General features: G+C 52.0%; 1 protein-coding gene across 8 annotated transcripts in view; it reads right to left on the reverse strand.

The window, feature by feature from the left end:
* The window catches only part of EFR3B (EFR3 homolog B), a 166,515-nt gene that overhangs the window by 121,190 nt on the left and 17,976 nt on the right, over positions 1–27,349 (reverse strand). For 2 of the 8 annotated variants that reach the window (XM_065590094.1, XM_065590099.1), the window contains exon 1: positions 25,950–26,562. The exons of 1 other annotated variant lie outside the window; for it this stretch is intronic. In XM_065590094.1, the coding sequence (XP_065446166.1) occupies positions 25,950–25,956 (7 nt within the window). In that variant the 5' untranslated portion in view covers positions 25,957–26,562. Of the gene's footprint in view, positions 1–2,692; positions 3,018–11,071; positions 11,343–25,949; positions 26,886–27,349 lie in introns of those variants that run through there. 5 more of the 8 variants (XM_065590096.1, XM_008173901.4, XM_008173898.4 and 2 more) reach the window with 5 other exon arrangements.

Below are 27,349 nucleotides of genomic sequence, written 5' to 3' on the forward strand. Positions count from 1 at the left end.
TGTCCTGTCTTCTGACAGCGGCCAATGCCAAGTGTCCCAGAGGGAATGAACAGAACAGGTAATCATCAAGTGATCCATCCCCTGTCGCCCATTCCCAACCTCTGGCAAACAGAGGCTAGGGAATATAGTGCTCTAGTAAGTGAAACAATGAATTCACTCTCCTTTGGCTCTTTTGGGTAGTGTTGATGGCTAATGTGAATCCATTGAGGTCTGAGTAGCACTGGTCTAGCCCTATGTTTCTCTTGTGTGAAATCAACAAAGCACCATCTGTCTTGTACTGAAATGCCCAGAACGGACTGCAATGATCCAGCTGCAATCCCACCAGGGCCACAGTGGAACGGATCATCATGTCCCTGCTCCACAACATCAGCCTCTATGGCCCGGTCTCCACTATAATTCCTCAACCGGTTCAGCTCCACCTACCGTGGCAATAGCAGACGTTCTAGTGTAGTTAAGGCTCAGGGGTTTTTACCATAGGGAGCCTTACGCTCTAGCTACACTACAGGGTCTGCCACTGTAGGTGGAACTGCGCCCACTGAGAATTACAGGTCCATAAAACCCTAATATGGACCCAGCCAGGTATGAAGCCCAAAGTCACATTAACTTTCTCAGCTGCCCTATCAAATTGCAAGCCAATAGCCACTTTGTTTCGTGCCATCCCTCTAAGGCTCTCTTTGGCATCCCTGCACAGGCGCCGGAGAAGGGGGATGGCACCAAACAACCATCGCCCCTTTCACACACTTCTGAGGGGTCCTTGTCCCCTGACCAGAGCTGGGTGATATAATGGCAGACCCCCTTCCCTGCTGCGATGACAGACGGGTGGCTGGGAGTGTGTGGTGGTGTGACTTGGCGCGTGGGGTCTCGGCACCACCCATATTTGGTCCATTTTGGTGGCTCCCCCCCACACACACACTTTTGCGGTCCTCCCAGCGCCCTCGCATCCCTGCCCTAAGTCTGCGGCTCCTTTGTATTGCATATGCAGCTGCTGCACTATTACACCCCTCCCTCTGTGCAGCTCTTCTCAATCAACTGATGCTTTTCTTGCCTGTCCCTCATCTCCTGTCACCACAGGACATTACATTTAAAGGAAGGCGGAGCTGGTCCGTTTCAGGCCTTCCCACCCACCTGCTTAATGTCCCTAACCAGCTCCCTTCCATTCTGTGGGCCCGATGCTGAAACCGCTGACACCCGCGTACATGCCGAGGAGCTCCCCTGACCTCAGTGGGTGTGACCGACCAGCATGTATCCCTGCATCCTACATGAGGCCAATCAGAATGACTAGTGCCCGCTCTGGGGGCATGTGGAACCTTGCCTCCATGTTGCCTTGTCAATAGGGAGTCAATGTCTGCCATAAAATCATGGATCGCACTTAATAATTCCTCTCCATTGTCTCATCACCTTCCTGCTCTTAGACATAATGCCTCCTAATACACGAGAACCGCTGGTAGCCTAATGGATACTTACAAGCCTCAGAGATTGAACTCCCATCCTACAGCTCAAAGCCCCAGGCCGCTGCCTGGTGAACTCCAGAGACTGCTCTGCTATGCGAACACAGCCCTTCGGACATTCTCCCCAGCAGAGGGCAGTAGCAGACAAACTCATTTCTGCTACTGCGGCGTGGTACCCCAATCCCAACCCTGGAAAGAGCTTGAAACCACATTCAAACCTGTAAGGAGACACTCATTAAAACACAAATCGGGGAGGGGAATCTGAAAGGGCTCTATCACAGGGACTTCCATGTAGCCTCTGCCATGACACACTGATGACTGAGATCCAGAGGCCTGCACCCATTCTAGTATTCGGCCACCACTTGTGAACAGCATACAAACAGCCTAGTCCATGGGACGCTCAATCCTGTGACACCACATGGAGGAAGCCAGGCTTCCCGAGATAGCTGCTGCTCCTGCCAAACCTAAACTAAAATTAGACACCACTTTCGTTTCTCTGGAGATAGCCACTCACACGTGCTCCGGGGTCAGACCTTCCCTGAGCACTTAATAAACCTACCCTCCGTTCCGCGGAAGGCGACATGAAACAATGGAAAATCTTGTTTGTTCCTTCTGGGGTTCAGCGAGGTGGGGAGAGGGAAGTTGGATTCACAGCCATTTCATTATTATTATTTCTACAATCGTGGTGCCGAGAGTCCTCTGCTGAGATCGGGACCCCACCATCCTAGGTGCCGTATAAACAGAGCAGGAGCGAGCCCCTGCCCCGAAGAGTTTACAATCGAAACAGACAAGAGTGAAAGACAGGGGAGATTATTGTTCCCACTTTAGAGATGGGAAACTGAGGCACAGAGCGACTGTGTCCAGGTCTACACTACAAATGTACATCAGAATAACTACGTCGCCCAGGGCGACGCACACCCCTGAGCGACGCAGTTACACCAACCTAACCCCCACTGCAGACAGAAGAGCTTCTCCCATTGACATAGCTACTGCCTCTGGCAGAGGTGGATGGGAAGAGCTCTCCCACCCGTGTAGGAGCGTCTTCACTACAGCTGCACCGGCACAGCTTTTTAAGTGCAAACCTGCCCTGGCTGACTTGTCTAGGATCACTCAGGGAGTCTGCAGCGGAGCCGGGAACAGAACCCAGATCTCCCAGGCTGAAGCCTGGGACACAAGCCCATCCTGCCTCTCCTGTCGTCCAGCTTGTCTCCCATGTGTTCCTCCGCGCCCAGACAATACATTACCATTGCAAACGTGATGGTCCGCAGCAGCTCTGTAATCCATCAGGCAACTTCAGTGCGGGGATGCGCCTTCCGCCGGGGCAGAGAGCTGCAGGAGAAGGGGCTGCGTCTCCTGCCTCCACAGAGACCAGGGCTCTCACGCTGCAAACTGCACCCGCACAAATCTCCCCCCCCCCCCACAACCCCGACCCAATTTGCCTCCTGTGCAAAAACACAGTCACTGCCGGCTGCTCTAATTTCCCAGCTCTCGGCTTTAAGGTTCCTGTTATTCTGGCTTTTTTCCCCCTCCTCCCGCCTGTCTGTTTGCTCCCTTCCTCCCAGAGCCACTGTTTATTTCTTCAGCTGCCTCTCAGCTGATTCTGTAACCCTCTAATTCTGGCTCATCAGGAATCCATCCCTCTCCGTGGCTCATTCACTTGCTCTTTTTCTCTCTCTCTCTCTCTCTGTACTTTCTTTTGATCTCTCCCCAGAGCCTTTCATTTCGCCTTGCCTCGCACTATGAAAGGCATCAGTATACAATTACCAGCTACTGTCTATGGCTTCTCCTTCCCCTCCCCATCTCCTCTCCATTTGTCTCCCTAAATCCTTCTTCTAACCTCCCCCAGACGCTGGCCTTCCATTTCCTCCTCCCGGGCAGAGAGAAGCCGGTGGAGGTTTCATTGGTTAAAGGTGCCATTAAAATTCCGCTGGGAACACTCGAGTGGAACAGCCCCTGTTTGTCAGCACCGCACACCTGGCTGCAGCCGGCCAAGGTCTTCAGATGGGGCCAAAGTCGAGACACCGTAAAGGCCCTTGACCGGCCTTTTTGGGGGATGCTTAGCCTCCCCTGGCCTCTTATACATGCTGCCCATGGTAAAGGGGCGTGGATTCTCAGAGCTTGGCTGCTTAGCATTTTCTGGCAATCTTTTAAAGAGGTTGGGTGCCTCCGAATCCCCAGGCAGCTCCCTTTTTAAAAGCCTTTCCACTTGGAAAGATTTTTTTTCTAATTGGGCCCATGGCCTTTTATTTATTGATTGCTTCTTTCTGATGGACAAAGTAGGCCTGAGAAGAGGGATGGGGAGGGGGGGGTTTAACCTATCAGGAATGGCCAGTTTAAGCCCCGTGGCTTTGCATGTGCACCATGCAGTCCTGCAGGATAACTGATGAAGCAAAGGTGCCCAAACTTTCCTAGCGAGTTCCCTTTGACATTAGAGTTAGAGGAGGCTAAGGGGTGACTTGATCCCCATCTATTAGTACCTACATGAGGAACAAGTATTTGGTAATGGCTCTTCAATCTAGACGACAAAGACACATCACGATCCGACGCCTGGAAGCTGCAGCTAGACAAATTCAGGCTGGAAATAAGGCGTCCATTTTTAACCATGAGAGTAAGTCACCATTGGAACTATTTATCACGGGCTGTGGTGGATTCTCCATCACTAGAAATGTTCAGATCCAGATTGGATGTCTGTCTAAAAGCTCTAGTAATTATTTGGGGGAAGGTCTCTGGCCTGTTATACAGGGGCGGGTCAGACTTGATGATCCCAATCTGGCCTGGGAAGCTAATGAATCTAAACAGGTGTTAGCAAAACCAAAGTCTGAAATCATCTGACTAAAATCCCTTCTCTTAATAGCTCCACTTTCACTCTCGGACTCTTGTGGTGTCACCACTGCACCAGCTCTCCACTCCTCCCGAGCCCGCACGGGGCAGGCGAAACCTGGATTTCTAGTGGACCAAAACAACAAATCAAGCCAGATTTTATTATTTTTACCAAGTTTCTTTTCAGACCACCAAAAAGCAGCAAATAAAAAAAGGGCACACGCTCCATTTTCCTTGTCATGTCACCTTTAAGCCAGGGACAAAGAGAGAACTGGGTCTCCTCTCCAAACAGCCAGCTAAAAATCCTTGCAGGCCCGATTCTCACTCCTTCCCACCAGCAGACAAGGAGAGAGGTGGAAGGGGCTTGTTTGCTATACAGAGTGTGAAGAAAATAATTGGGGCAGGGCTGAGATAGGAGCAGGGGGAAGTGGGGAATCAGGGGAGCTCCTATAATGCTGCAGAGACTAGGGACAAGAGCAGAGGGGAAGGAGAGGGAGTGGGGCAGTTACTGTACTGAGCCAGGAGGAGGGTCTGGTGAGCTGGGCAGATGGGAAAGCAGGAGCAGATCTCACCTACACATCCAATCACACGCGCTGGGATTTTCCCCTCTGAAATAATAAATAAAATCAAAATGCAGGAACAGCGCAGCGCTGGAACTAGTGAGCCTTGGGCAGGGCCTAATTCCCAGGACTCGGGGCTGGTTTAATGGCTAATCTCAGTGACCGTTGCCCTTTAATGAGTCACTTTGTTTGCAAGCAATTCCTGGGCAGCACGATCAACGTCTCAAGGTCACACTCAGGTACCGGCCACCACCGCAAGTAAGTGAGCCGGTGATGGGGAAGCGTTACAAGGGCAGGAGCTCGTCTTTCAGCTCCCTCTCCCCCAGATCTGCAGCATTTCCTGAGCGTGAGCTCACCTCTACGGCAGTTCAGTCTCCACGGCCCATTCTGTCCTTGGACCAAAGCAGCTCCTGGTGGTTTTGTGCTATGGATACTTGCATCTAGGGTGACCAGATGTCCCATTTTTAAAGGGACAGTCCCGTTTTTTGGGGACTTTTTCTTATATAGGCGCCTATTACCCCCCACCCCCTGTCCTGTTTTTTCACAGTTGCTATCTGGTCACTCTATTTGCATCAGCCTCATTCAACGCAGGCCACCCAGCGGCACTCTGACCTTCATCACCAGCTTGAGCCAGTCTAACAAGTGGGAGGCTCCACACTCCATTAGCTACCCTGGGAGCCAGCTAGGCCCCCACTTCCATCCGCATTGCCGCCCTGCGGCATTTAGAGCTCAGAGACGCTAGAGACAGAAAAGCCGCATGGGATTATCCAGTCCATCTGCCTTTCAGGACAGGGCTATTCCCCCTCCATTCCCAATCATTGCTTCTGGACACTGCTTGACTTGTAAGCAAAGAGGTGCCGGGGCTCAAGCAATTTTTTTACATTCATAACAGATGCAGCAAGCCCAGAGGTGCCGGGGCCAGGAACTGCCAGGCCCAGAGGTGCCGGGGCTCTGAACTGCCAGGCCCAGAGGTGCCGGGGCCAGGAACTGCCAGGCCCAGAGGTGTCGGGGCTCTGAACTGCCAGGCCCAGAGGTGCCGGGGCCAGGAACTGCCAGGCCCAGAGGTGTCGGGGCTCTGAACTGCCAGGCCCAGAGGTGCCAGGGCTCTGAACTGCCAGGCCCAGAGGTGCCGGGGCTCTGAACTGCCAGGCCCAGAGGTGCCGGGGCTCTGAACCGCCAGGCCCGGAGGTGCCGGGGCCAGGAACCGCCAGGCCCGGAGGTGCCGGGCTCTGAACCGCCAGGCCCGGAGGTGCCAGGGCTCTGAACCGCCAGGCCCGGAGGTGCCGGGGCTCTGAACCGCCAGGCCCGGAGGTGCCGGGGCTCTGAACCGCCAGGCCCGGAGGTGCCGGGGCTCTGAACCGCCAGGCCCGGAGGTGCCGGGGCTCTGAACCGCCAGGCCCGGAGGTGCCGGGGCTCTGAACCGCCAGGCCCGGAGGTGCCGGGGCTCTGAACCGCCAGGCCCGGAGGTGCCGGGGCTCTGAACCGCCAGGCCCAGAGGTGCCGGGGCTCTGAACCGCCAGGCCCGGAGGTGCCGGGGCTCTGAACCGCCAGGCCCGGAGGTGCCGGGGCTCTGAACCGCCAGGCCCAGAGGTGCCGGGGCTCTGAACCGCCAGGCCCAGAGGTGCCGGGGCTCTGAACCGCCAGGCCCAGAGGTGCCGGGGCTCTGAACCGCCAGGCCCAGAGGTGCCGGGGCTCTGAACCGCCAGGCCCAGAGGTGCCGGGGCTCTGAACCGCCAGGCCCAGAGGTGCCGGGGCTCTGAACCGCCAGGCCCAGAGGTGCCGGGGCTCTGAACCGCCAGGCCCAGAGGTGCCGGGGCCAGGAACCGCCAGGCCCAGAGGTGCCGGGGCTCTGAACCGCCAGGCCCAGAGGTGCCGGGGCTCTGAACCGCCAGGCCCAGAGGTGCCGGGGCTCTGAACCGCCAGGCCCAGAGGTGCCGGGGCCAGGAACCGCCAGGCCCAGAGGTGCCGGGCTCTGAACCGCCAGGCCCAGAGGTGCCGGGGCTCTGAACCGCCAGGCCCAGAGGTGCCGGGCTCTGAACCGCCAGGCCCAGAGGTGCCGGGGCTCTGAACTGCCAGGCCCAGAGGTGCCGGGGCTCTGAACCGCCAGGCCCAGAGGTGCCGGGGCTCTGAACCGCCAGGCCCAGAGGTGCCGGGGCTCTGAACCGCCAGGCCCAGAGGTGCCGGGCTCTGAACCGCCAGGCCCAGAGGTGCCGGGGCTCTGAACTGCCAGGCCCAGAGGTTCCGGGGCTCTGAACTGCCAGGCCCAGAGGTGCCGGGGCTCAGCGTTGGTACCAATTAACCACTGCTTCTGGAGTATTTACAGGCTGAACAAAGAGGGGCCCTTTCTACATGCCAAAAGGGGACTCTTCCCGGATACTTCCTCACTATCTAGACAGGTCGCTGTTGTTTAGGAAGAGAGGAATTGCCAGACCAGAGCAGAGCCAGGGTCCATCTAGCCGAGGGTCCTGTCTGTCACAGTGGGCAGCATCAGCTGCTTCCAAGGAAGGTGCAAGAAACCCCACGTTAGGCTGACGAGGGGTAATCTGCTCCCCCAATAGGTCTCCTCCTTTGCAGCGTCATCATAAGGAAGGATTTGGCCACAAAGAACATCCTCAAAGAAACACGCGCTTCATGATTATTTGTCATTCATATTCCAGTAGAGAATCACAGGACTGGAAGGGACCTCGAGAGGTCATCTAGTCCAGTCCCCTGCACTCACACAGCGTAGATCAAGGCCTCATTGGACGAGGAAGAGACAGTACTTGCGCCAGAGAGTTTGCAAGCTAATCAAACCAAACAAAATCCAGACCAGGCAAAGGGAAAGACAGGAAGAAAGTCTTATTAACAGTGCTTAGTTTGCACAAGAACTTGTGGGAGGCTCACCTCTGGGCTTGGCAGTTCCTAGCCCCGGCACCCCTGGCCTTGCTGCATCAGTTATGAAAGTAAAAACATTGCTTGAGCCCCGGCACCTCTTTCAATACAAATTAAGCACAGCTTATTACCCCCATTTTACAAATGGGAACTAGAGGCATCAGGAGATCAAGTGACTTGCCCAAGGTTACACAGGATGTTGCAGGCCAGTATCTTAACCCACAAGGCCATTCTTCCTCACTCTCCCCCCACCACCCTCTGAAGCAATGACAGCACATCCCTTCCCATAGGCAAGTGGAAGAGGTTTCTCCTACCCATTGCTCTCCTTGAGCCGCATTTGCTGATCTCTTCCCACATCAGATCCCAGCAGAACTGGTCACCATTCCAAAACAGAGGCCAAGCAAAGAGTAAAGCGGGCAGGGATGGTGTCCCTAACCTCGGTTTGCCAGAGGCTGGGAGTGGGCAGCAAGGGATGGATCATTTGGTGATTCCCTGTTCTGTTCATTCCCTCTGGGGCACCTGGCATTGGCTGCTGTTGGAAGACAGGATACTGGGCTAGATGGACCTTTGGTCTGACCCAGTACGGCCGTTCTCATGTTCTTAAAGCAGAGGAAGAGAGCCCTTCTACGGGAGGGGGCAAGTGGTGAGCACCCAGAGTTGGAAGAGGGCCTGATCATAACACGGCAAATCATCTCCATGGGCTTCTTTGTGCAGGCTGCAGAACGAGGCAAGAAACTTAGACCTAGTAAGAGAAATTACCGCTTGAAAAAGTGACTTGCAGAAGAAGGGAGCACAAGGTGTGTCTATTTGCCTTCTGCCTGGCAGGTTTTGAGAGTTGTCCCCTTGCCATCTTCGCAGCCAGCTCTCTTCCTGAATTCAGCCAGTGTTCAATCTACCCAGAGCAGGCCTGGTTCTAGTCACAAGCTCCCATCACGTGACCCACGGTGGTAATCACTCCACCTGGGAAAGCAGGCTGCACCTGGCATAGGGGAGCCTGATCTTCAACTCTCTTAAAAGAACCAGCTCATCCAGACGCATTTCTTACGCACCAAATTGAACTCAAGCAACTGGCACTCAGTTGGGAGAAAAGTGCTCTTTGTTAAAGATTGAAAGCAACCCTACGCCCCTTCAGTGAAGTCCATCTCACTGGCCAAAACAGGGCAGACGAGATTTACTATCTGATATTTCCCAGGTAAAAAGACAAGCAGGGAAAAAAAGTGTAGAACATACCAAACCTCACAGGTCACGCTCAGCACTACCACACAGAGAGAGGCACAAGCTGTGGGCGAGGGAGCTTTAACCCCCAACTGCTGCTTCGCTTCTCCGCAGGGCCGGGGAGCGTGTTTAATTAGCCGAGACAGCCGCACCAGACACCTGGCATTCTGTGCTGCGAGCTGCTCCGGGGAAGATGACAACACCGGAGGTGCTGGGATGAGTCAGATTCCAGCCTCCGCACTGGCTACAGAGCGAGGGGATTATTTTCATCCCAATAGCTGCTTGGCTGTTCTCTCTTCCATGTGCTCAGTGTTCCAAGCCCCTAATGGACCTGGGAGCCCAGTAAGCAACTTGGAACATCCAGGATGGGCTCCTCTCCATAGCCTGTGTCTGTCCTGCAACCCTGGGCTGGGATTGCAGCTTGCACAGCTTTAATCTAGCTAGTCTTGGGTATTGGAGCAGTGAAGCTATAGCCACACCTATAGACACAGCCAACATGGAGGAGGGATAGCTCAGTGGTTTGAGCACTAGCCTGCTAAATCCAGGGTTGTGAGTTCAATCCTTGAGGGGGCCATTTAAGGACCTGGGGCAAAAAAAAAATAGTTGGGGAGTAGTCCTGCTTTGAGCAGGGGGTTGGACTAGATGACCTCCTGAGGTCCCTTCCAACCCTGATATTCTCTGAGTCTATGCCAGAGATTGGACCTAGCGGGCTCTTCAGTGACAGTCAGGTGTGACTCCACTCTCATCAGTGGTGTGAACTAGGCATCCATGAGAGGAGAACCACCCTCTCTGGAGCAGCACTACAGGGGTGGGAGGCACAGGTGAGGGTTCGAGTCCCAGCTCAACCACCTACTTGTGGCATGAGAAAGTCACTATGTTAGAAGGATGCTCTTGTGGTTAAGGCATTTGACCAAGCCTAAGAGAACCAGATTCAGTCTCTGGTCTTCTGCGGCATGTCACTTAATGATCCTTTTTGGTCTCAATTACCCATCTGTAAAATGGGGACTATATTCCACCCCACACACCCATTGTCTGGCTTGTCTATTTAGACTGTAAATTCTTCAGGGCAGGGATTGGCTCTTATGCCACAGACAGCACCTAACACAATGGGGCCCTGATCACAGCGGGGGGACGGAAGACAGGACTGTAATACGGACGATCCCTGAGCTCAGTTTATCCCTCTATAATTAGGACAATCATTTCCCTGCCTCACAGGGAAGGAGGAATTCCCGCCCCCCAGGAGAGCCCCCTGGCCCATGCACCCGGCACCCAGCTATGCTCAGCCACACAAAGAACTAGGCTGCATGGACTGGGGGCATCCACCTTGGGCCCATGGGCTCCACTACCGGAGGGCCCTCTATATCCATGGGGAAGAGGGCAGAAGGAAACAACAGGGGGCACCCCAGAGCAAATCCACTGAACAGCTGGCAGTGGGAGGGATGGGCACAAGCTCCTAGGGGTTCTGCATTTTTGCTTTGGTCACGGCAGCTATCCACATTCCTGGTGAGCTATTTCTGGGCTCTGCTTTGAATGCCAGTGAGTGGAGAGAGGCATGAAAAGCTGCAGCGTCTCCAGGGGGCAGATGGCAGTAGAAGTTCCCAGGCAAGAGCTGGGGAGGAGAGGGTTACGGCTGCTTTAGAGAGAAATCTCTCTCTCTCTCTCTCTATATATATATATATATAGACAAGTTTTTCCCTTTAAACTACTGAAGTCACCTGTCAGCGGTCGCCCACCCTGCTTTGACGTGTCAGAGTTAAACACAGATTGGGTCTAACAGCAGAGTTCCTTCCCAGGAGCTGCGGCCTGTCAGACTGACGCAGCTGTCAAGCCCCTGGCGCTGCCAGAAACCAGCCGATCCCACGAGGAATCTCTGGGGAGGAATTACACAAAGGGAACCAAGGGGATCACATCAATGGGCTCCAAGCAGAGAACATGCCATTCCAGACATGCTAGGGGCAGGAAATGCGCCTGAGGGACCCCAAAGTGAGCGGCAGTGAAACGTGGCCACCTCTGGAGTGGAGGACGGTCACTGAGCAGCAGGCAACGGAGAGGAAACTTGGGGCAAAAACATCGGCTCTTTCCGAAGAGTGATGGGAGATGGAACAGCCATGTCATCCTGTTAATTTACACAGCGAACCCCCATCGTCCCAGACTGACCTGTTTGACTCCGAATCCAACCACACCTCCGGAAGCTTAGAACAGCATTTAGCGACCTTACACTGAGAGGCGTCCAGCTCTGCAGACTTACAAATAATGGATGGCGGGAGGGAGAAGGAATGATTAAAAAAACCCCTAATCCCATCAGCCAGCTGTGATTGCCTTTAGTAAGCAAATCATGATGGCCCCTCTGAGCATGCTTGGACCCTGCTCGCCTAGTACCTAGCTCATTAACATTCACAGAGGTTTGCCCTTGGGTGTGTCTAATCCTCTGGACTCAGGAGGTGAAACCCCCAGGGGGATTGGAGATGAGTTTTTAAAGACACAGAGGCACAGGATAGAACGCAGAAGGCGAGTGGCTCTGCTGAAAGGGGCCCTGACCCAAAAGGACTCCGTTCCGCAGGAGCGCGACAGCTTGCATTTCCCCCCACACAATCCAAAGGCCATCGCTGCATAGGAAAGCACTGAACAAATGCAATGACTTTAGGGTGGCCAACTTTCAAATCGTGCAAAACCGAACACCCCTGCCCCGAGACCACACCCCTCCCCTGCCCCTTCTCTGAGGCCATGCTCCCTGAATCCCCCCCTCTCTGTCACTCGCTCTCCCTCACCCTCACTGGTGATGCAGGCTCAGGGTGAGGGGTGGGACCGAGGGGTTCAGGGTATGGGAGGGGGCTCTGGGCTGAGGTAAGGGGTTGGGGTGCAGGAGGGGGTGAAGGCTTCAACTGGGGATGCAGGCTCTGGGGTGGGCCCAGAAATGAGGGGTTCAGGGTGTGGGAGGGGGCTCAGGGCTGGGGCAGGGGTGCAGAAGGGGGTTCAGGGTGTGGGCACCAGCCAGGCGGCGCTTACCTCAGGTGGCTCCCGGAAGCAACCGGCATGTCCGGCTCCTAGGCGGAGGGGCCAGGGGGCCTTGTGTGTTGCCCGCGGCTGCAGGTGCCACACCCGCAGCTCCCATTGGCCACAGTTCCCAGTCAATGGGAGCTGTGGAGCCGGCACTTGGGGCAGGGGCAGCGCGCTGAGTCCCGGTGGCCGCTCCCTACACCTAGGAGCTGGACATGCCGCTGCTTCCAGGAGCCACACGGAGCCAGGGCTGGCAGGGAGCCTGCCTTAGCCCCGCTGCACTGCCGACCAGACTTTTAACGGCCCCGTCAGCAGTGCTAACTGGAACTGCCAGGGTTCCTTTCTGACAACCAGATGCCTGGCAACTCTAGATGACCTCCCTCTACGCTGATACACCGGGGCTTGAACCCACGACCTCCAGTGGTAACAGCATGAGCTACAGAATTAAGGCTCCAATAGCTTGGAACTGCAACAACTCATATCCTCTGCAGATCCTCACAGAAGGGGGGACCTGTAACACTCATTCCCCCGTGGAAAGCAACAGAGGGTCCCGTGGCACCTTTAAGACTAACAGAAGTATTGGGAGCATAAGCTTTCATGGGTAAGAACCTCACTTCTTCAGATGCAAGTCCCCAGTGGGTTTCACAAACCCTGGCCAGGTTCATCACCCCCATTACCAGGCCTGTACAGTGGGCTTGGCTAACACGGCTCCAATTATCATGCCTTAGGCCTCAACATTTCTTTGCTTTATCCATTCCCCCGGCCGTTTTGTAATGAATCTATGTGCTGCAAAGGTAAACCCGATACATGTTGTGTATGAGTCTTTATCCCCCCCAGTGGCTAATCCATGTAAGAGGGTAAAGTCTACTACAACGGCTAGCTCATGGAATTACTCCTTCAGCTCCAACGGTAGAGACTCGTGCTTTTTAGCTCTGTGGTTCTGCTGCTGGTCTGCAGCCAGTGTCAGGGCAGCGTGCAGTGACATTCGAGTCCTGATTCTCCTCTCATTCACACTGGTGCACCTCAGGAGTAGCGCTGAGTGGAGTCACACCAGAAGAATCAGGGCCTCTGACTCAGCCGGTTCAGCTGTCGTGTGTTGTGCTGTGTGGGGATGAATGAACTCCTCCCCCTTCCAGGTGCTGAACCCACACAGCGAGGCAAGAGTGAGCAGGGACTGATGGGGAACAGTCACAATCACGGCAGCTGCAAAGCTTCCCCTGAGTTGCCGTAGGGTTTCTGGGCTCCCCACAGCCGCAGAAGAGCAGCTGCTCGGGAAATCCCTAGGGATGCTGTCATAAACATACAGCTAAGGGTAGCATAAAATCCCTCCTTACCTGTAAAGGGTTAAGAAGCTCAGATAACCTGGTTGGCACCTGACCAGAAGGACCAATGGGGAAAGAAGATACTTTCAAATGGGGGTGAGGGGGGGAGGAAAGGCTTTGTTTTTGTGCTCTGTAGATTTTCTCTCGGGAGACAAAAGGGAGAGACCAAGCAAGTAATCCAGCTCCTACTGAAATGATACATCTACTATTACAGAAATATTAAGTAATAGCAAGGAAATGTGTTAGAGTATCTTTTGTTTTAGCTTGTGAGTTTTCCCTATGCTAAGAGGGAAGTTTATTCCTGTTTTTTTGTAACTTTAAAGTTTTGCCTAGAGGGAAATCCTCTGTGTTTTAACTCGTATTACCCTGTAAACTTACCTTCCATCCTGATTTTACAGAGGTGTTTCTTTTACTTGTAATAAAAGTTCTGTTTTTAAGAATCTGATTGGGTTTTTAGTGTCCCAAAAACCCAAGGGTGTGGTCTGTGCTCACCTTGGTTACTCTCAAGCCTCCCCAGGAAAGGGGGTGAAGGGCTTGGGGGGATATTTTGGGGAAACAGGAACTCCAAGTGGTCCTTTTGCTGAATCTTTGTCTAACTCACTTGGTATTGGCAGCAATACCGTCCAAGGACAAGGAAGAATTTATGCCTTGGGGAAGTTTTTAACCTAAGCTGGTAGAAGTAAGCTTGGGGGGTCTTTCATGCAGGTCCCCACATCTCTATCCCAGAGTTCAGAGTGGGGAGGGAACCCTGACAAATGCTCTCCCCAGTCACATGACACTCTGGAAAAAGCCATTGGCTCCCTGCATCTCTCTGAACCATTCCATTCCAGGGAGCGTCCCTATACCCAGCTCCCCTTTCACTTACACCACTGTAATCCTATTGATTTCGATTGAATGACTCCCAATTTACACCCAAGAGTAGAATCAGGCCCCATATTTTAACCTTTTCAAAGCTCAAACATGCAAACTTGGTGCTTCTAAAGCACCTGAGATCCAAGGCTCTCAAAGTGCTTTACAGACATTATTCATTGGTGAGCTGCCAGTTAGTTACACCTCTCTGAGGTAGTTCAGTGTTATCCCCATTTTCCAAGTGGGGAAACTGAGGCACAGAGCAGCAACATGACTTGCCCAAGGTCACCTAGCAGAACTGGGACTAGAATGCAGAAGTTCTGATTCCGGACTCTCCCAGAACAGCCAAAGCCCCAGCGTTCCATCAGGCTCTTCAGTTCTAATTATGCAGTGGCTGATGACTCGGAATCTGTCCTCAAGAGATTTTAAGTTGTTAATTAAAACATTTTTTGAATGAATTTGCTTCTTCGATTTCCCTGGAAAACAGAGAAATTCTCAGGGACCGAGAGCAGCTCAGTCTGATCCACACAAAGATCCCCATTAGAGAGGGGACCTCGTTATCCCTGGTCTACTGAGCAGCCATCACCGTGACACCATAAAGGGCAACGGGCCTTAAAGGGAAATTAGTGCAATACGGAAGTTCTATAGGAGAACACTTAACTAATAGGAAGCTGCCATCTTGACTCGGAGGGTACGTCTACACAGCAACTAGACATCTGCCACTGGTCCGTGCCAGCTGACTCGGGCTCGCAGGGCTCCGGCTGCGGGGCTGTTTCACTGCTGTGTAGACGTCAGGGCTCGGGCTGGTGCCCGGATCTAGGACCCTGCGAGGTGGGAGGTTCCCCCGGAAGTTCATGCAGCAGTGAAACAGCCCCGCAGCCCCGAGTCAGCCAGCACGGCCCAGCCCTATTTTTTCCTTTGGTGTGTAGACTTACCCTGAGACACTTGGGCTGGCAACAGCACTGGTGGGCGGAGGAATCAAATAGCCCCCTGGACAGCAACAACTTGAGTCCTCAACCAAGATCAGGGCTCCAATGTGCTAGGTGCTGTACAAACATGGTGGGAGACGGTCTCTGCCCCAAAGAGCTTACAGTCTAAAGAGACAAAGGAAGTGCCATTATTCCCCTTTAATAGGGAACTGCAACACAGAGATTAAGGGCACCGGAGGGGTTTGCTGGAGGAAGTTTACTGGCGCCGAAGACGACCAGGATCACCCGAGACTCGCTGCCAGACTGGAACTCTGCCCAGGACTCCTAAAGTCTGAGTGTAGACGCATTGCTTGGTGTCTGCCCTTTTGTATTGCAGTACCGCTGGGCCTGTGGGGCCTCGCGTTGAAAGTAAGCCTGTTTTACCGCTCCCCCAATCTTCTCCCCTGTTGTTTTTCTCCATGCATCCCTCTGTAAATAAATATTTCCCTATCCTATATTCACTGTACTATTGCAGGGTACATGTGTTACTCCAGGGGGGTTGGAACAGGTGCCCCTGGGGTGGAAGGGACTTTCCCTGTGCACGCCTTTTCTTGGCCAACTTGGCCACAAGGGGCGCTAGAGTTACACATGTCATTGTGGAATTGTCTATGAGGGGACTTTTACACCTTCCTCCATCATCTGGCATCAGCCACCGTCAGGGAGAAGCTACTGGACTAGATGGACCGCAGGTCACAGCTCCGGAAATGGGATTCACTGGTAACTGTCTCACATGCTTCTATCAAGGCGGAGACTAGCTCATGATATTCTATTACAAAATAACCCAGTGCCCAAAGTGTCCCACACCTGACATTACCGACTGAAAAGAGCCAGGATATGAGCAGAGTTAGACTGACAGGCCTGACAGAGATTCATTTAACAATTCCACTTTGAGTCACGATAGGACAGCCCGAGCAAACGATTCATGGACCGGGATAGGTCAGACAGTACATTCACTAAGAAGAACAGTGTCCCATGCCACTGGGCATCTTGTCTATACAGTGATAATACTTTATCTGTAGGTACTTTTCCTCCAAGGGTCTCCAACTCACCCATCTCTGTTTTTCTTTTCCTCCTCTGTCTCAAAATCTGCTTGCTGTTCACCGCCAAACATTCTACACTGTTAGACAGCAACCTGAGACAAACGCCTGAGAAATGAGGTGCATTGAGTGTCTAGGTTACTGGGACTCCGAGACCTGCTGGGTAAATCCGGTTCCACACAGAATTTACAGGATCACACTTTGTTTGTAAGTTCCATTTACAGTAGCTGCGGATTAGTAGATGTTTCAAGACATGGTGAATCCTCTGTTATACAGTCCAGCATGTCAATAGGTTGCTTATAACCATCGATCACACCTTCTTACCGATATGCTTATAACCATCTAACATGCTTATAACTTCTAGTCATCATTTATCAACCCTTTAGAAACCCTATGAAGGAAGGCTGAAAGAATTGGGTTTGTTTAGTTTGGAAAAGAGAAGACTGAGAGGGGACATGATAGCAGTTTTTCAGGTATCTAAAAGGGTGTCATAAGGAGGAGGGAGAGAACTTGTTCACCTTAGCCTCTAAGGGTAGAACCAGAAACAATGGGTTTAAACTGCAGCAAGGGAGGTCTAGGTTGGACATTAGGAAAAAGTTCCTAACTGTCAGGGTGGTTAAACACTGGAACAAATTGCCTAGGGAGGTTGTGGAATCTCCGTCTCTGGAGATATTTAAGAGTAGGTTAGATAAATGTCTATCAGGGATGGTCTAGACAGTATTTGGTCCTGCCATGCGGGCAGGGGACTGGACTCGATGACCTCTTGAGGTCCCTTCCAGTCCTAGAATCTATGAATCTATGAAAAAACTTTTTGCCATGGATGGACCTTTTATATAAATGGGGATTGTTTACAGTATGTATATGACCTTAAAAAAAATAAAGTGTCATTCGTGGGCAATTGTGTGCCTTGGTTTCCCTATCCGTAAGAGACCCTTTTGGCGTTTTTTGTATAAGTGAGAATTTGTCCTAGTGTCCAGGGCGAAAAGAAATCCACCCTCCCAACACCTGTCCCCCTGCCATGCTCCACCCCAGAGATGATTGCATTTCAGTGGTGCTGTAAGGTGCTTTAAGATGAATGATCTAAAAGTAAAATATTACTAGAGAGGATCCCATTTCTGTAATTTGGCACGGCAAGTCACTCTTCATAACCGAAGACATGAATATTCACCGTCACACAACGGATGCGCCCTGCAATGTGCAACAGCCTAAGTTAGCCTTACCCGTTTGCTATAAAATGTCAATTAAAATAATAACAACGTCTTCTCACCAGAATGGTTTCTGATGGGCATGCTGATGCAGAAAGAAATTAAATAAGTCTGCACTGCCCACCAGAGCTTCACTGTTCTCCAGATGAAATGCTAACTCTGAAATCTGTGGCCCCCTGAGAAACCCAATTCCTGAATGTGCCTGTACCCATCAGCTTTGAACAGCACATCAGTGGGCAATGCAGATATCTGTTTAGAACATAATTAGCCTGAATACAGAGACAAGCTGCTAACACCTTGAGTTGTTCCCATTTCAGGTCCTGCACCGTAGGCACTGGATGATTGAAAAGCCCTGACATGAGGAGAAAGAAGCAGACATCTGATAAGCCAAGGAGCGGTTTGCTCAGAGCAACTTCAGAGCATCGGGGGAAAAAAGCTTTCCTAGCAGCTGCAAGATACTGTGGCATAATCAGGACATGTGGAATTAGTGCCACCATGAAATGCAATCTGTCTGCACATGAAACGATAATGTCTTACATAACTGTGAAATCAAGGAGACAAATTTACGGAGGGCCAGGATATTAGCAAGAGCTGATCCCTTCTTAGTTTGATTTAGTGATAATTTTATCACAACATGCAGGCATGTTTATGAAGGACAAGTACCAACGGTCCTGGAACTCAGGGGATAGTTCTACTGTTTACGGATCTGCCTCATCAGTGAACTTGCAGCTGCCCAGAGCCAGATATCACAGCTGTCAGATACATTGCATACATGCCGCATCAAGGGTTAAAACCCAGTGCCCCTGGATTCCAGAACTTTTGCCTACCACTTGAACTGCGGCATAATCACCGTTAACCAGCCAACGTAATAATCTTGCAGAAGCCTCTGGCCACTAAAGCAGAGTGGCGCATAAACACATTAGTCAGTTAATTACAACACGCAGCCTAGCCTGCAGGGCAATTAAAGCCACACATTTATCTTGGGCATGAGTGGTGATGGGAGAATATAGAATCCTAGAAGATCAGGGTTGGAAGGGACCTCAGGAGGTCATCCAGTCCAACCCCCCGCTCAAAGCAGGACCAACCCCAACTAAATCATCCCAGCCAGGGCTTTGTCAAGCCGGGCCTTAAAAACCTCTAAGGATGGAGATTCCCTCACCTCCCTAGGTAACCCATTCCAGTGCTTCACCACCCTCCTAGTGAAATAGTGTTTCCTAATATCCAAACTAGACCTCCCCCACTGCAACTTGAGACCATTGCTCCTTGTTCTGTCATCTGCCACCACTGAGAACAGCCGAGCTCCATCCTCTTTGGAACCCCCCCTTCAGGTAGTTGAAGGCTGCTATCAAATCCCACCTCACTCTTCTCTTCTGCCGACTAAATAACCCCAGTTCCCTCAGCCTCTCCTCGTAAGTCATGTGCCCCAGTCCCCTGATCATTTTCATTGCCCTCTGCTGGACTCGCTCCAATTTGTCCACGTCCTTTCTGTAGTGGGCCCCCCGAAACTGGATGCAATACTCCAGATGTGGCCTCACCAGTGCTGAATCGAGGGGAATAATCACTTCCCTCATTCTGCTGGCAATGCTCCTACTAATGCAGCCCAATATGCCGTTAGCCTTCTTGGCAACAAGGGCACCCTGCTGACTCATATCCAGCTTCTCGTCCACTGTAACCCCCAGGTCCTTTTCTGCAGAACTGCTGCTTAGCCAGTCGGTCCCCACCCTGTAGCAGTGCATGGGATTCTTCCGTCCTAAGTGCAGGACTCTGCACTTGTCCTTGTTGAACCTCATCAGATTTCTTTTGGCCCAATTCTCCAATTTCTCTAGGTCACTCTGGACCCTCTCCCTACCCTCCAGCATATCTACCTCTCCGCCCAGTTAGTGTCTAGCCAGCTTTCTGTCCACCTTATAGTGCATTGTAGTCCAATATGACACATCCTGTGCTGATATCTCAGCATGGCGTGGAGAGAGAGGGAAATGTGGTAACATGGCATCGCATTGTAACAAGGGGGTTGTTTTGTCCTGCTGACTAAAGGCAATCCCAACGACTACCCACCAGGAGGAAATGCTGTCTGGGGAATGTAGCAGCTTGTTGCTGCAGGACTGGACACAAGAGACACGGGGAGCCCAACCAGGAACATAGAGGGTAGCTGCCGGAGGGACGCTCTAACGCTGCGTGGGACAGGATTCCAATGGGTTCACTTAGCTGCTCAGTCCCGCAGGCGCTAGGTTGAATTCTAATGCAGGCCTCGAAGGAGAATGAGTTTCATGGGTCTCAATCCAGGCCCCCATTTGTCCACATCAAACACCACCGCACACTTGGGCATAATTTTCTGTGTTTGTATCTGCCCTGGGGAAAGCCATGACTGACTAGCAGGGGCCCAGCGGGTCAGGAGTGAGGGATATCGGTAGAACTGTGGGTGGGAGGATGCTCACGAGCAGGTTGTGGGTCAGGATGGAGGGGTGTTAGCAGAGCTGGTGAGGGTGTGTGTGCCCAGGCAGAGGTGTAGTTGGGGGCAGGGGGGTTGTTGCCCCCCCCCCCCCAACAGGGCCAGCTTTATGGGTGGGAGCCGTGGTCAGGCAGCGAGGCTCGTGCATTTAACTTAATGAACAAGGATGGGCCCCTGCCAGCAGCCCCCCTGACCCGTGACTTTCTCCTCCTCACGCCCCAGCAGCCAGGGGTGCCGGCTGTTTGGCAGTCCCGGTGGAGCCCACGCTGCCGTGTCTCGCTGTGTGGTTCCACGGGAGCCCAGCATGCAGCGTCCCCTCGCACCATGAAATACAGCAGCCCCAGCAGGAAGGCAGCCGCAGCAGCATCAAGTCCAGTTGCAGCAGCCGGTGCCAGAGTGGCCGCAGTTCCCGTGCTCAGGTCACCACAGCGGACAGCAGCAGCAGGGGCTTCCCTGCAAAGCGGGGCCCGTCCCCCCCAGGTAATGCACAACATGCTGCAGGAGCGCCCGTCGCCGTGTGTGTGCGTGTGTGTGTGTACAGACACCCAGACTGGGGCAGCCCCTCTCACACTTTGCATTTCTCGCACCCTCAGGGACAGGGACACACAAACACAGGCACATGCCAGTAGACACACACACACAACTCCATTCACTCATCCTGGCTTGGCACGACAAGCTAGACCCACATAACCAAAGGGGAATAGAGACTGAGCCCTCACGGTCCCCGTGCGAACACTGGGGCAGGCGCACGGGCCAGCGGTGACCCCATGGCGGGCTGAATGCTGCAGCACAGAGAATTACACAGATGAGGCTCCTCGCCTGTTCCACCTATCACAAACCAACCAGCACAGAGACTTCTCAGAGGCACGGCAGCTAATTGAACCTCCCGGCACCCTTGGAGCTGCGCATTACTCCCCATTTTACACAACAAGGAAGCTGAAACAGACCTGTCCAAACCCACAGATCAGTGGCAGGGCTGGGATTAGATCCCCAGGAGTTCCCGAGTCCCAGCTCTGGGCCAAGTCACTCTCTAAAAAGTGTCTCCCAAGCCTCTAAGTCCACTCCATGACACTTCAGACCCAGAAAAATGCTTTCTTCTATCTCCAGCTTCTTCTTCCTGGAGGAGACCTTAGTCCCAGTGATCCCTTTCTTTGTTATCACCTCCTAGCTGGATTGTGGTAACTCTGTCTGGGGCTAAAGGTGGAAGCAACCCAGAGGATGCAACTTATGCAGAATATAGTGTCCGACCTCCTCAACACGCCGGGCCTCCTTCAGCGCATCACCAGTGTCCCCTTCCCAATCCTCTCGTTGCTAATTTTAAGCCCTCGGTCCCAACTTTCCAAGCTATCGACAGCTACACCAGCAACCACATCTCCATCCATGGCAGCTGCTCTCTTCTGCGACAGTGCAGCTCACAAAGTCTAGGACAAAGCGTGTGACAGCCTGAGACAAAGTACTCTCGGGTGGGGGCGTCCGTTGCAGAGTGAGCTGCTGGAGAGATCAGAATGACCCAAAGAGTGATGGCTTTTAAAGTGATGGCCACAGGACCCTCCCTTCTGACCAAGCTTAAGACCATAAGAATGGTTATACTGGGTCAGACCAATGGTCCATCTAACTCAGTATTCTGTCTTCTGCCACTGGCAAATGCCAGGTGACCCCAGAGGGAATGAACAGAACAGGTAATGAACAGAATCGCCCATTTCCCAGCTTCTGGCAAACAGAGGCCAGGGACCCCATCCTGGCTAATAGCCATTGATGAACCTATCCTCCATGAACTTACCTAGTACTTTTTTGAACCCTGTTATAGACTTGGCCTTCACAATGTCCTCTGGCAAAGAGTTCCACAGCTTCTCCACCTTAGCAGGAAGCAGATCTACCTACAACATATGCACATCACCTACCGCAACAGGGCCCCGATCCTGGTTGATCTTGGTCATAGTGGATCGCAAGCTAAATGAGTCAACAGTGTCACACTGTTACAAAAAAAGCAAACATTAGTCTGGGATGTATTAGCAGGAGTGTTGTAAGCAAGACACGAAGTCATTCTTCCGCTCTACTCCATGCGGATTAGGCTTTAAATGGAGTACTGTGTCCAGTTCTGGGTGCCGCATTTCAGGAAAGAAATGGACAAATTGGAGAGAGCCCAGAGAAGAGCAACAAAAATGATTAAAGGTCTAGAAAATAACCTATGAGAGAAGTTTGAAAAAATTGGGTTTGTTTAGTCTGGAGAACAGAAGACTGAGGGGACATAATAGTTTTCAAGTACATAAAAGGTTGTTACAAGGAGGAGGGGAAAAAATGGTTCTTGTTAACCCCATGGGCTTAAATTGCAGCAAGGGCAGTTTAGGTTGGACATTAGGAAAAACTTCCTAGCTGTCAGGGTGGTGAAGCACTGGAATAAATTGCCTAGGGAGGTTGTGGAATCTCCATCATTGGAGATTTTTAAGAGCAGGTTAGACAAACACCAACCAGGAATGGTCTAGATAATACTTAGCCCTGCCATGAATGCAGGGGACTGGACTGGACCTCTCAAGTCCCTTCCAGCCCTATGCTTCTATAATGCCTCCTAGATGCTACTATACTACAAACAGTAAGGTGAAGAGCAGAACCCTCTTTGACGTTCACTACAAACCTCACTATGCGGATTTCCAGGTGCAGCGTTAAGATACAGCAGCGGTGGGAGCTACAGAAAGCCCTAAAGCGGATGGAACCGACCACCTTGTTCTGAAGTGAAGCTGGAGGCTGGTCCAGCCTCGGCCTATGGCGATGATGTCACAACACACAGTGCTGTGTCTCTTAATAGATGTCGTTTCTGTTGGGATATGTAGGGGTTAAGCAGAGACCTGGGAAACCACTGGTGTGCAGACATGGTATTGGGGAGTAGAGGCACAAGCAGGCACCGCTTCTGCGCTTGATAGATAAAGTACAGTACCTCTGTGCGCTTGATAGATAAAGTGCTACCCCTCTCCCTTCCCTTCTCCTTGTTAAGGACTGATAAGCGTTGCAGATGCATAAGGAATGTGGGGATCTAAAGGATACCTTTGTGTAAAGCCGTGTTATCTTCCCCCTCCCTTCCTTTCCCAGCTACCTAAACGAGCTCAGGGTCCTGGCTCCTTCCTCCCTTCCCTGCAAAGTGCTGCTCCAGGGAATTTGTGTCTGCAATTATTGTAAAGAAATGTAACTTTTACTTTACAGCATTTGAAGATCTCTGTAGAATATACTAACGGTAATCGGGGCGGGGATAATTATATTCAGTATATAGCTATTAATATTCATTGTATGGGCATTCATTTACTCAATAAGGGGTTTGGGAGTGTTGTAGTGATTGTAGATATTTACATACTAACTTAGATAAAGAGTGCTGTAAGTAATTCGACAATTGGGTTGAGGGGAACAAGTACCCTGGTAAAGAAGCCCGTCTACTCAGCCTCTGGGTCAGCCTGCTCATTCTCTAACCAGTTCCCATGGAAGGCGAGCTCGGGTTCCCCCAAACCTGTGGAGAGCAGGAGGGGACAGGCCGGCTCACCCTTCTCTGAAAAGCAAGCTGGGATTGGTCTGTTGGGCACAGTTCTGTCGTACCACCGAGAACTGTACCCAACAGGCCCTAATTCTAGTTATGTCAAGGCCCATTTATAATGCTGTGGCAGTATAAGGTGGCCTTAAAGTGGGTGGAAACAGCCCCGCCCCTCCAAGGATCCCCCCCACATCCTGGTCATGGCTCTGCTCTCAGGCCCCCAGTATGGTGTGGGGGATCCTGGGTGTGGCAGCATGTGCTGCACTATGGCTATTCTCTGCTTCCCATGCCTATATGGGGCTGCAGCAAGGAGAAGGAAAGTGACAATAGCTCTTGGGGTGCTCTGACTTAGGGCCCTCCATAGCGCCGAAATACAGGGAGTGCAAAGGTAACTGAAAACTACCTTCACCCCAAGCACAGGAAGAATCACGGCGAGTCTGGCGCTGCGAGAGCGACAGAACTGTGCAAACTCCATAGGGCCACTTCACAAGGGCTCCTGCACAGTGCGAGTCAGTTTCCACGTCCGTTTCATTCATCTGTCAGTTTCGTTTTGAGTTTCCCCTGAAAAACCACACTTGCATCCAGGCTGGCCCACGTGTCACCCAGACAGTCTGGGGAACAGCAAAGCTTTCCATTCTCCGCTGGGTGGTAATAATAAACACCTGGGCTGAGTTAAGGCTGGCCCAGCCCCAGAACTACCACTCCTCCATTGCTCGGGAAGGTGCCGTCCCTTGCACAAACTCCCTACAGACCACAGCTAAAACCCCCTTGAAGCCAGGGATGGGAAAGGCCCATCAGATCACTGCTGTGCCCTACACCCCAGTGTATTCTCCTGTGCTCTGTCCAGTCTGGTCTCTGAAGCCCCAAGCAATGGTGCTTCCATCATTTCCCCTGGGACACAGCTCACAGTCAAGCTGCTTTTCCAGATAGTCCAACATTTTCCTGTTCTTCTTGGCGTAAGATCTAACACCAAGGTACCAGAGCTGACAACAATCTCCTGCCCAGCAAACACACTGTTCTTCCAGACGGCAGATGGAAACTCCTGTGGTTTTTTCTTTTAACCCCTTCACCTCTGAATTTTTTTTCCAACTCCATAAAGGACACACAGCATTTGCCGGTCTTAAGCGCAATGTTTTATTGACACACCACACTCTGGGGCTGGAGGGAGAAAGGGCAGGGAAAACTTGACTGCTGCAGGTTTCAGGGGGTAGCCATGTTAGTCTGTATCAGCAAAAGCAACAAAGTCCTTGTGGCACCTTAGAGACTAAGAAATGTATTTGGACATAAGCTTTGGTGGGCTAGAACCCACTTCATCAGATGCATGGAGTGAAAAATACAGTAGCAGGTATATATATTACAGCACATGAAAAGATGGGAGTTGCCTTACCAAGTGGGGGGTCAGTGCTAACGAGGCCAATTCAATTAAGGTGGACATCACCCATTCCCAACAGTTGACAAGAAGGTGTGAGTATTAGCAGAGGGAAAATTACTTTTTGTAGTGATTCTAACAGACCTTGGGAGACAGGCCAGTCCTCGCTTACAGACAGCCCCCCAACCTGAAGCAAATACTCATCAGCAACCACACAACAAAACCACTAACCCAGGAACCAAACCCTGCAACAAACCCTGCTGCCAACTCTGTCTGCATATCAATTCAAGGGACGCCATCATAGGACCTAACCACATCAGCCACACCAGCAGGAGCTCGCTCACCTGCACATCTACCATGTGATTAAAAAATATTAAAAAATTTAAATAAATGGAGATATCTTATCTCCTAGAACTGGAAGGGACCTTGAAAGGTCATCAAGTCCAGCCCCCTGCCTTCACTAGCAGGACCAAGTACTGATTTTGCCCCAGACCTCTAAGTGGCCCCTTCAAGGATTGAACTCACAACCCTGGGTTTAGCAGGCCAATGCTCAAACCACTGAGCTATCCCTCCTCCCCAGGGTGATATATGCCATCATGTGCCAGCAATGCCCCTCTGCCATGTACATTGGCCAAACTAGACAATCTCTACACAAAAGAATAAATGGACACAAATCAGACATCAAGAATTGTAACATTCAAAAGCCAGTAGGAGAACACTTCAATCTCCCTGGACATTCAATAACAGACTTAAAAGTGGCAATTCTTCAACAAAAAAACTTCAAAAACAGATTCCAACGAGAAACTGCAGAACTGGAATTAATTTGCAAACTGGACACCATCAAATTAGGCCTGAATAAAGACTGGGAGTGGTTGGGTCATTACAAAAAATAATTTTCCCTCTGGCCTTGTTAGCACTGACCCCCCCCCCCCCCCCCCGCAATTTAGGAAGGCAACTCCCATCTTTTTATATATATACACATACACACACACTGCTTACTGTATTTTCCACTCTATGCATCTGATGAAGTGGGTTTTAGCCCACGAAAGCTTATGCCCAAATACATTTGTTAGTCTCTCAGGTGCCACAAGGACTCCTCATTGTTTTGACTGCTGCAGTTGCCGTACTGCCTGCACCAGGCAAAACTATGGGGTAACTTGATTGCTTCTCGCATCCCTAGACCAGACAAACATTACTCAACAGGTGAGAGCAACCCTTAAGGTACAAGGCAAGCAAAACAAGGGGTTAAGTCCTTTCTCCCGTCACCTTCCTTCCCACATCCCCTGCCATGTGCTGCCACTAGCTGCAGCTCCCTCCCCCCCTACCTGTCATTGCTGCTCTCAAGAGCCGGGTTCACACTGCCAGACCGGTCCCAAAGTTCAGTCCAGCCAAGGCAGGGAGGGAATCCGTGTGGGAGTCTCTCTCCCCGCAGTCTGGCTGGCAAGTCCCGAGAAAACCACCGACACCGCCGCTTCTACTGCCCCACGATCCGTCAGGAAGAGAGCCCCTCTTTGAAGAGGCAGCAGCAGCAAAACGCGAGCGAGAACCGTTTAATGAAGTTACTTGGTGCGTTGGCTGCCTCGTTCTTTTCCCAAGTCACGCAGACAGCCCCGGCCGCGCAGTTTCCTTTTGAAACAGGAGCGATGAGTAATAAGCCCTGCCCAGAGCACAGCCTCGGCGGGAGGAAAGAGAACAGTGACTTGGGGCGAAGTGAAGCAGAGATCCCTGAAGGCCCGTTTACCGGCACCGGGGCGGCCAAGCCTACAGCTTTCTTTCAGGCACTTTGGACCTCCAGCAAGACAGCAGCCTGGAATGATAAAATCATCGTGTGTCCTGACCAACAGGTGACTGGCAAGCAGAGGGAACGGAGACAGTTAGGAGAGGGGGAAAGGGGCCCAGCTCCCTCCTTTGTCAGACAGGTTCCTCCCTGGTCTGACTGCTCCTTCCTTCCTCCCCCCCTCCGCCTGACATTCTCTCACAGCTGTTTCCATGGACACCAGTAGCTGCCACAGAAACCGCAGCAGGGACTTCAGACATCAAGAAATCCCCCCCTCCATCGGTCTATTGCTCCGTCCTTTCTGCAGAAGAGAGGTGGCTTCCCAGCGGAGAGCCTCCCACTGAAGTCTGCGAGAGTTTTGCCATCAGACTTCCACAGGAGTAGGATCGATTCCCCTAATTTGTCTAGCAGTACCAGGGAAGAGGAATGGCCCAGAGAGAGAGAGAGAGACACACACACACACCCCACAGCTCTTGAGAAACAGGAACGGGAAGCCTCAGGTTTCTTGGAGGGGAAGTGGGGGTGGACAGATATCGACCACAACTGGGCTCAGCAGAACAGTCAGGTAGTAACTGGTGTGAGGAAGGCAACTGAGCTTTCAACAGGTGGAGAGATTATTTGTGGTTATTACGGCACTGGGGTCATCAGTGCTACAATAATCAGGGTTGGATATTAGGAAACACTATTTCACTAGGAGGGTGGTGAAGCATTGGAATGGGTTCCCTAGGGAGGTGGTGGAATCTCCATCCTTAGAGGTTTTTAATGGCCGGCTTGACAAAGCCCTGGCTGGGATGATTTAGTTGGGGATTGGTCCTGCTTTGAGCAGGGGGTTGGACTAGATGACCTCTTGAGGTCTCTTCCAATCCTAATCTTCTATCATTCTGATTTTGGAACTATATGGCAACAGTGGGGCTAGACTCAAGGGCCAGAAGGGACTATCACAGGGGT

This window comes from Chrysemys picta, chromosome 3 (genome assembly GCF_011386835.1).
Source record: "Chrysemys picta bellii isolate R12L10 chromosome 3, ASM1138683v2, whole genome shotgun sequence".
In the NCBI taxonomy this organism is placed as follows: Eukaryota; Metazoa; Chordata; order Testudines; family Emydidae; genus Chrysemys; species Chrysemys picta.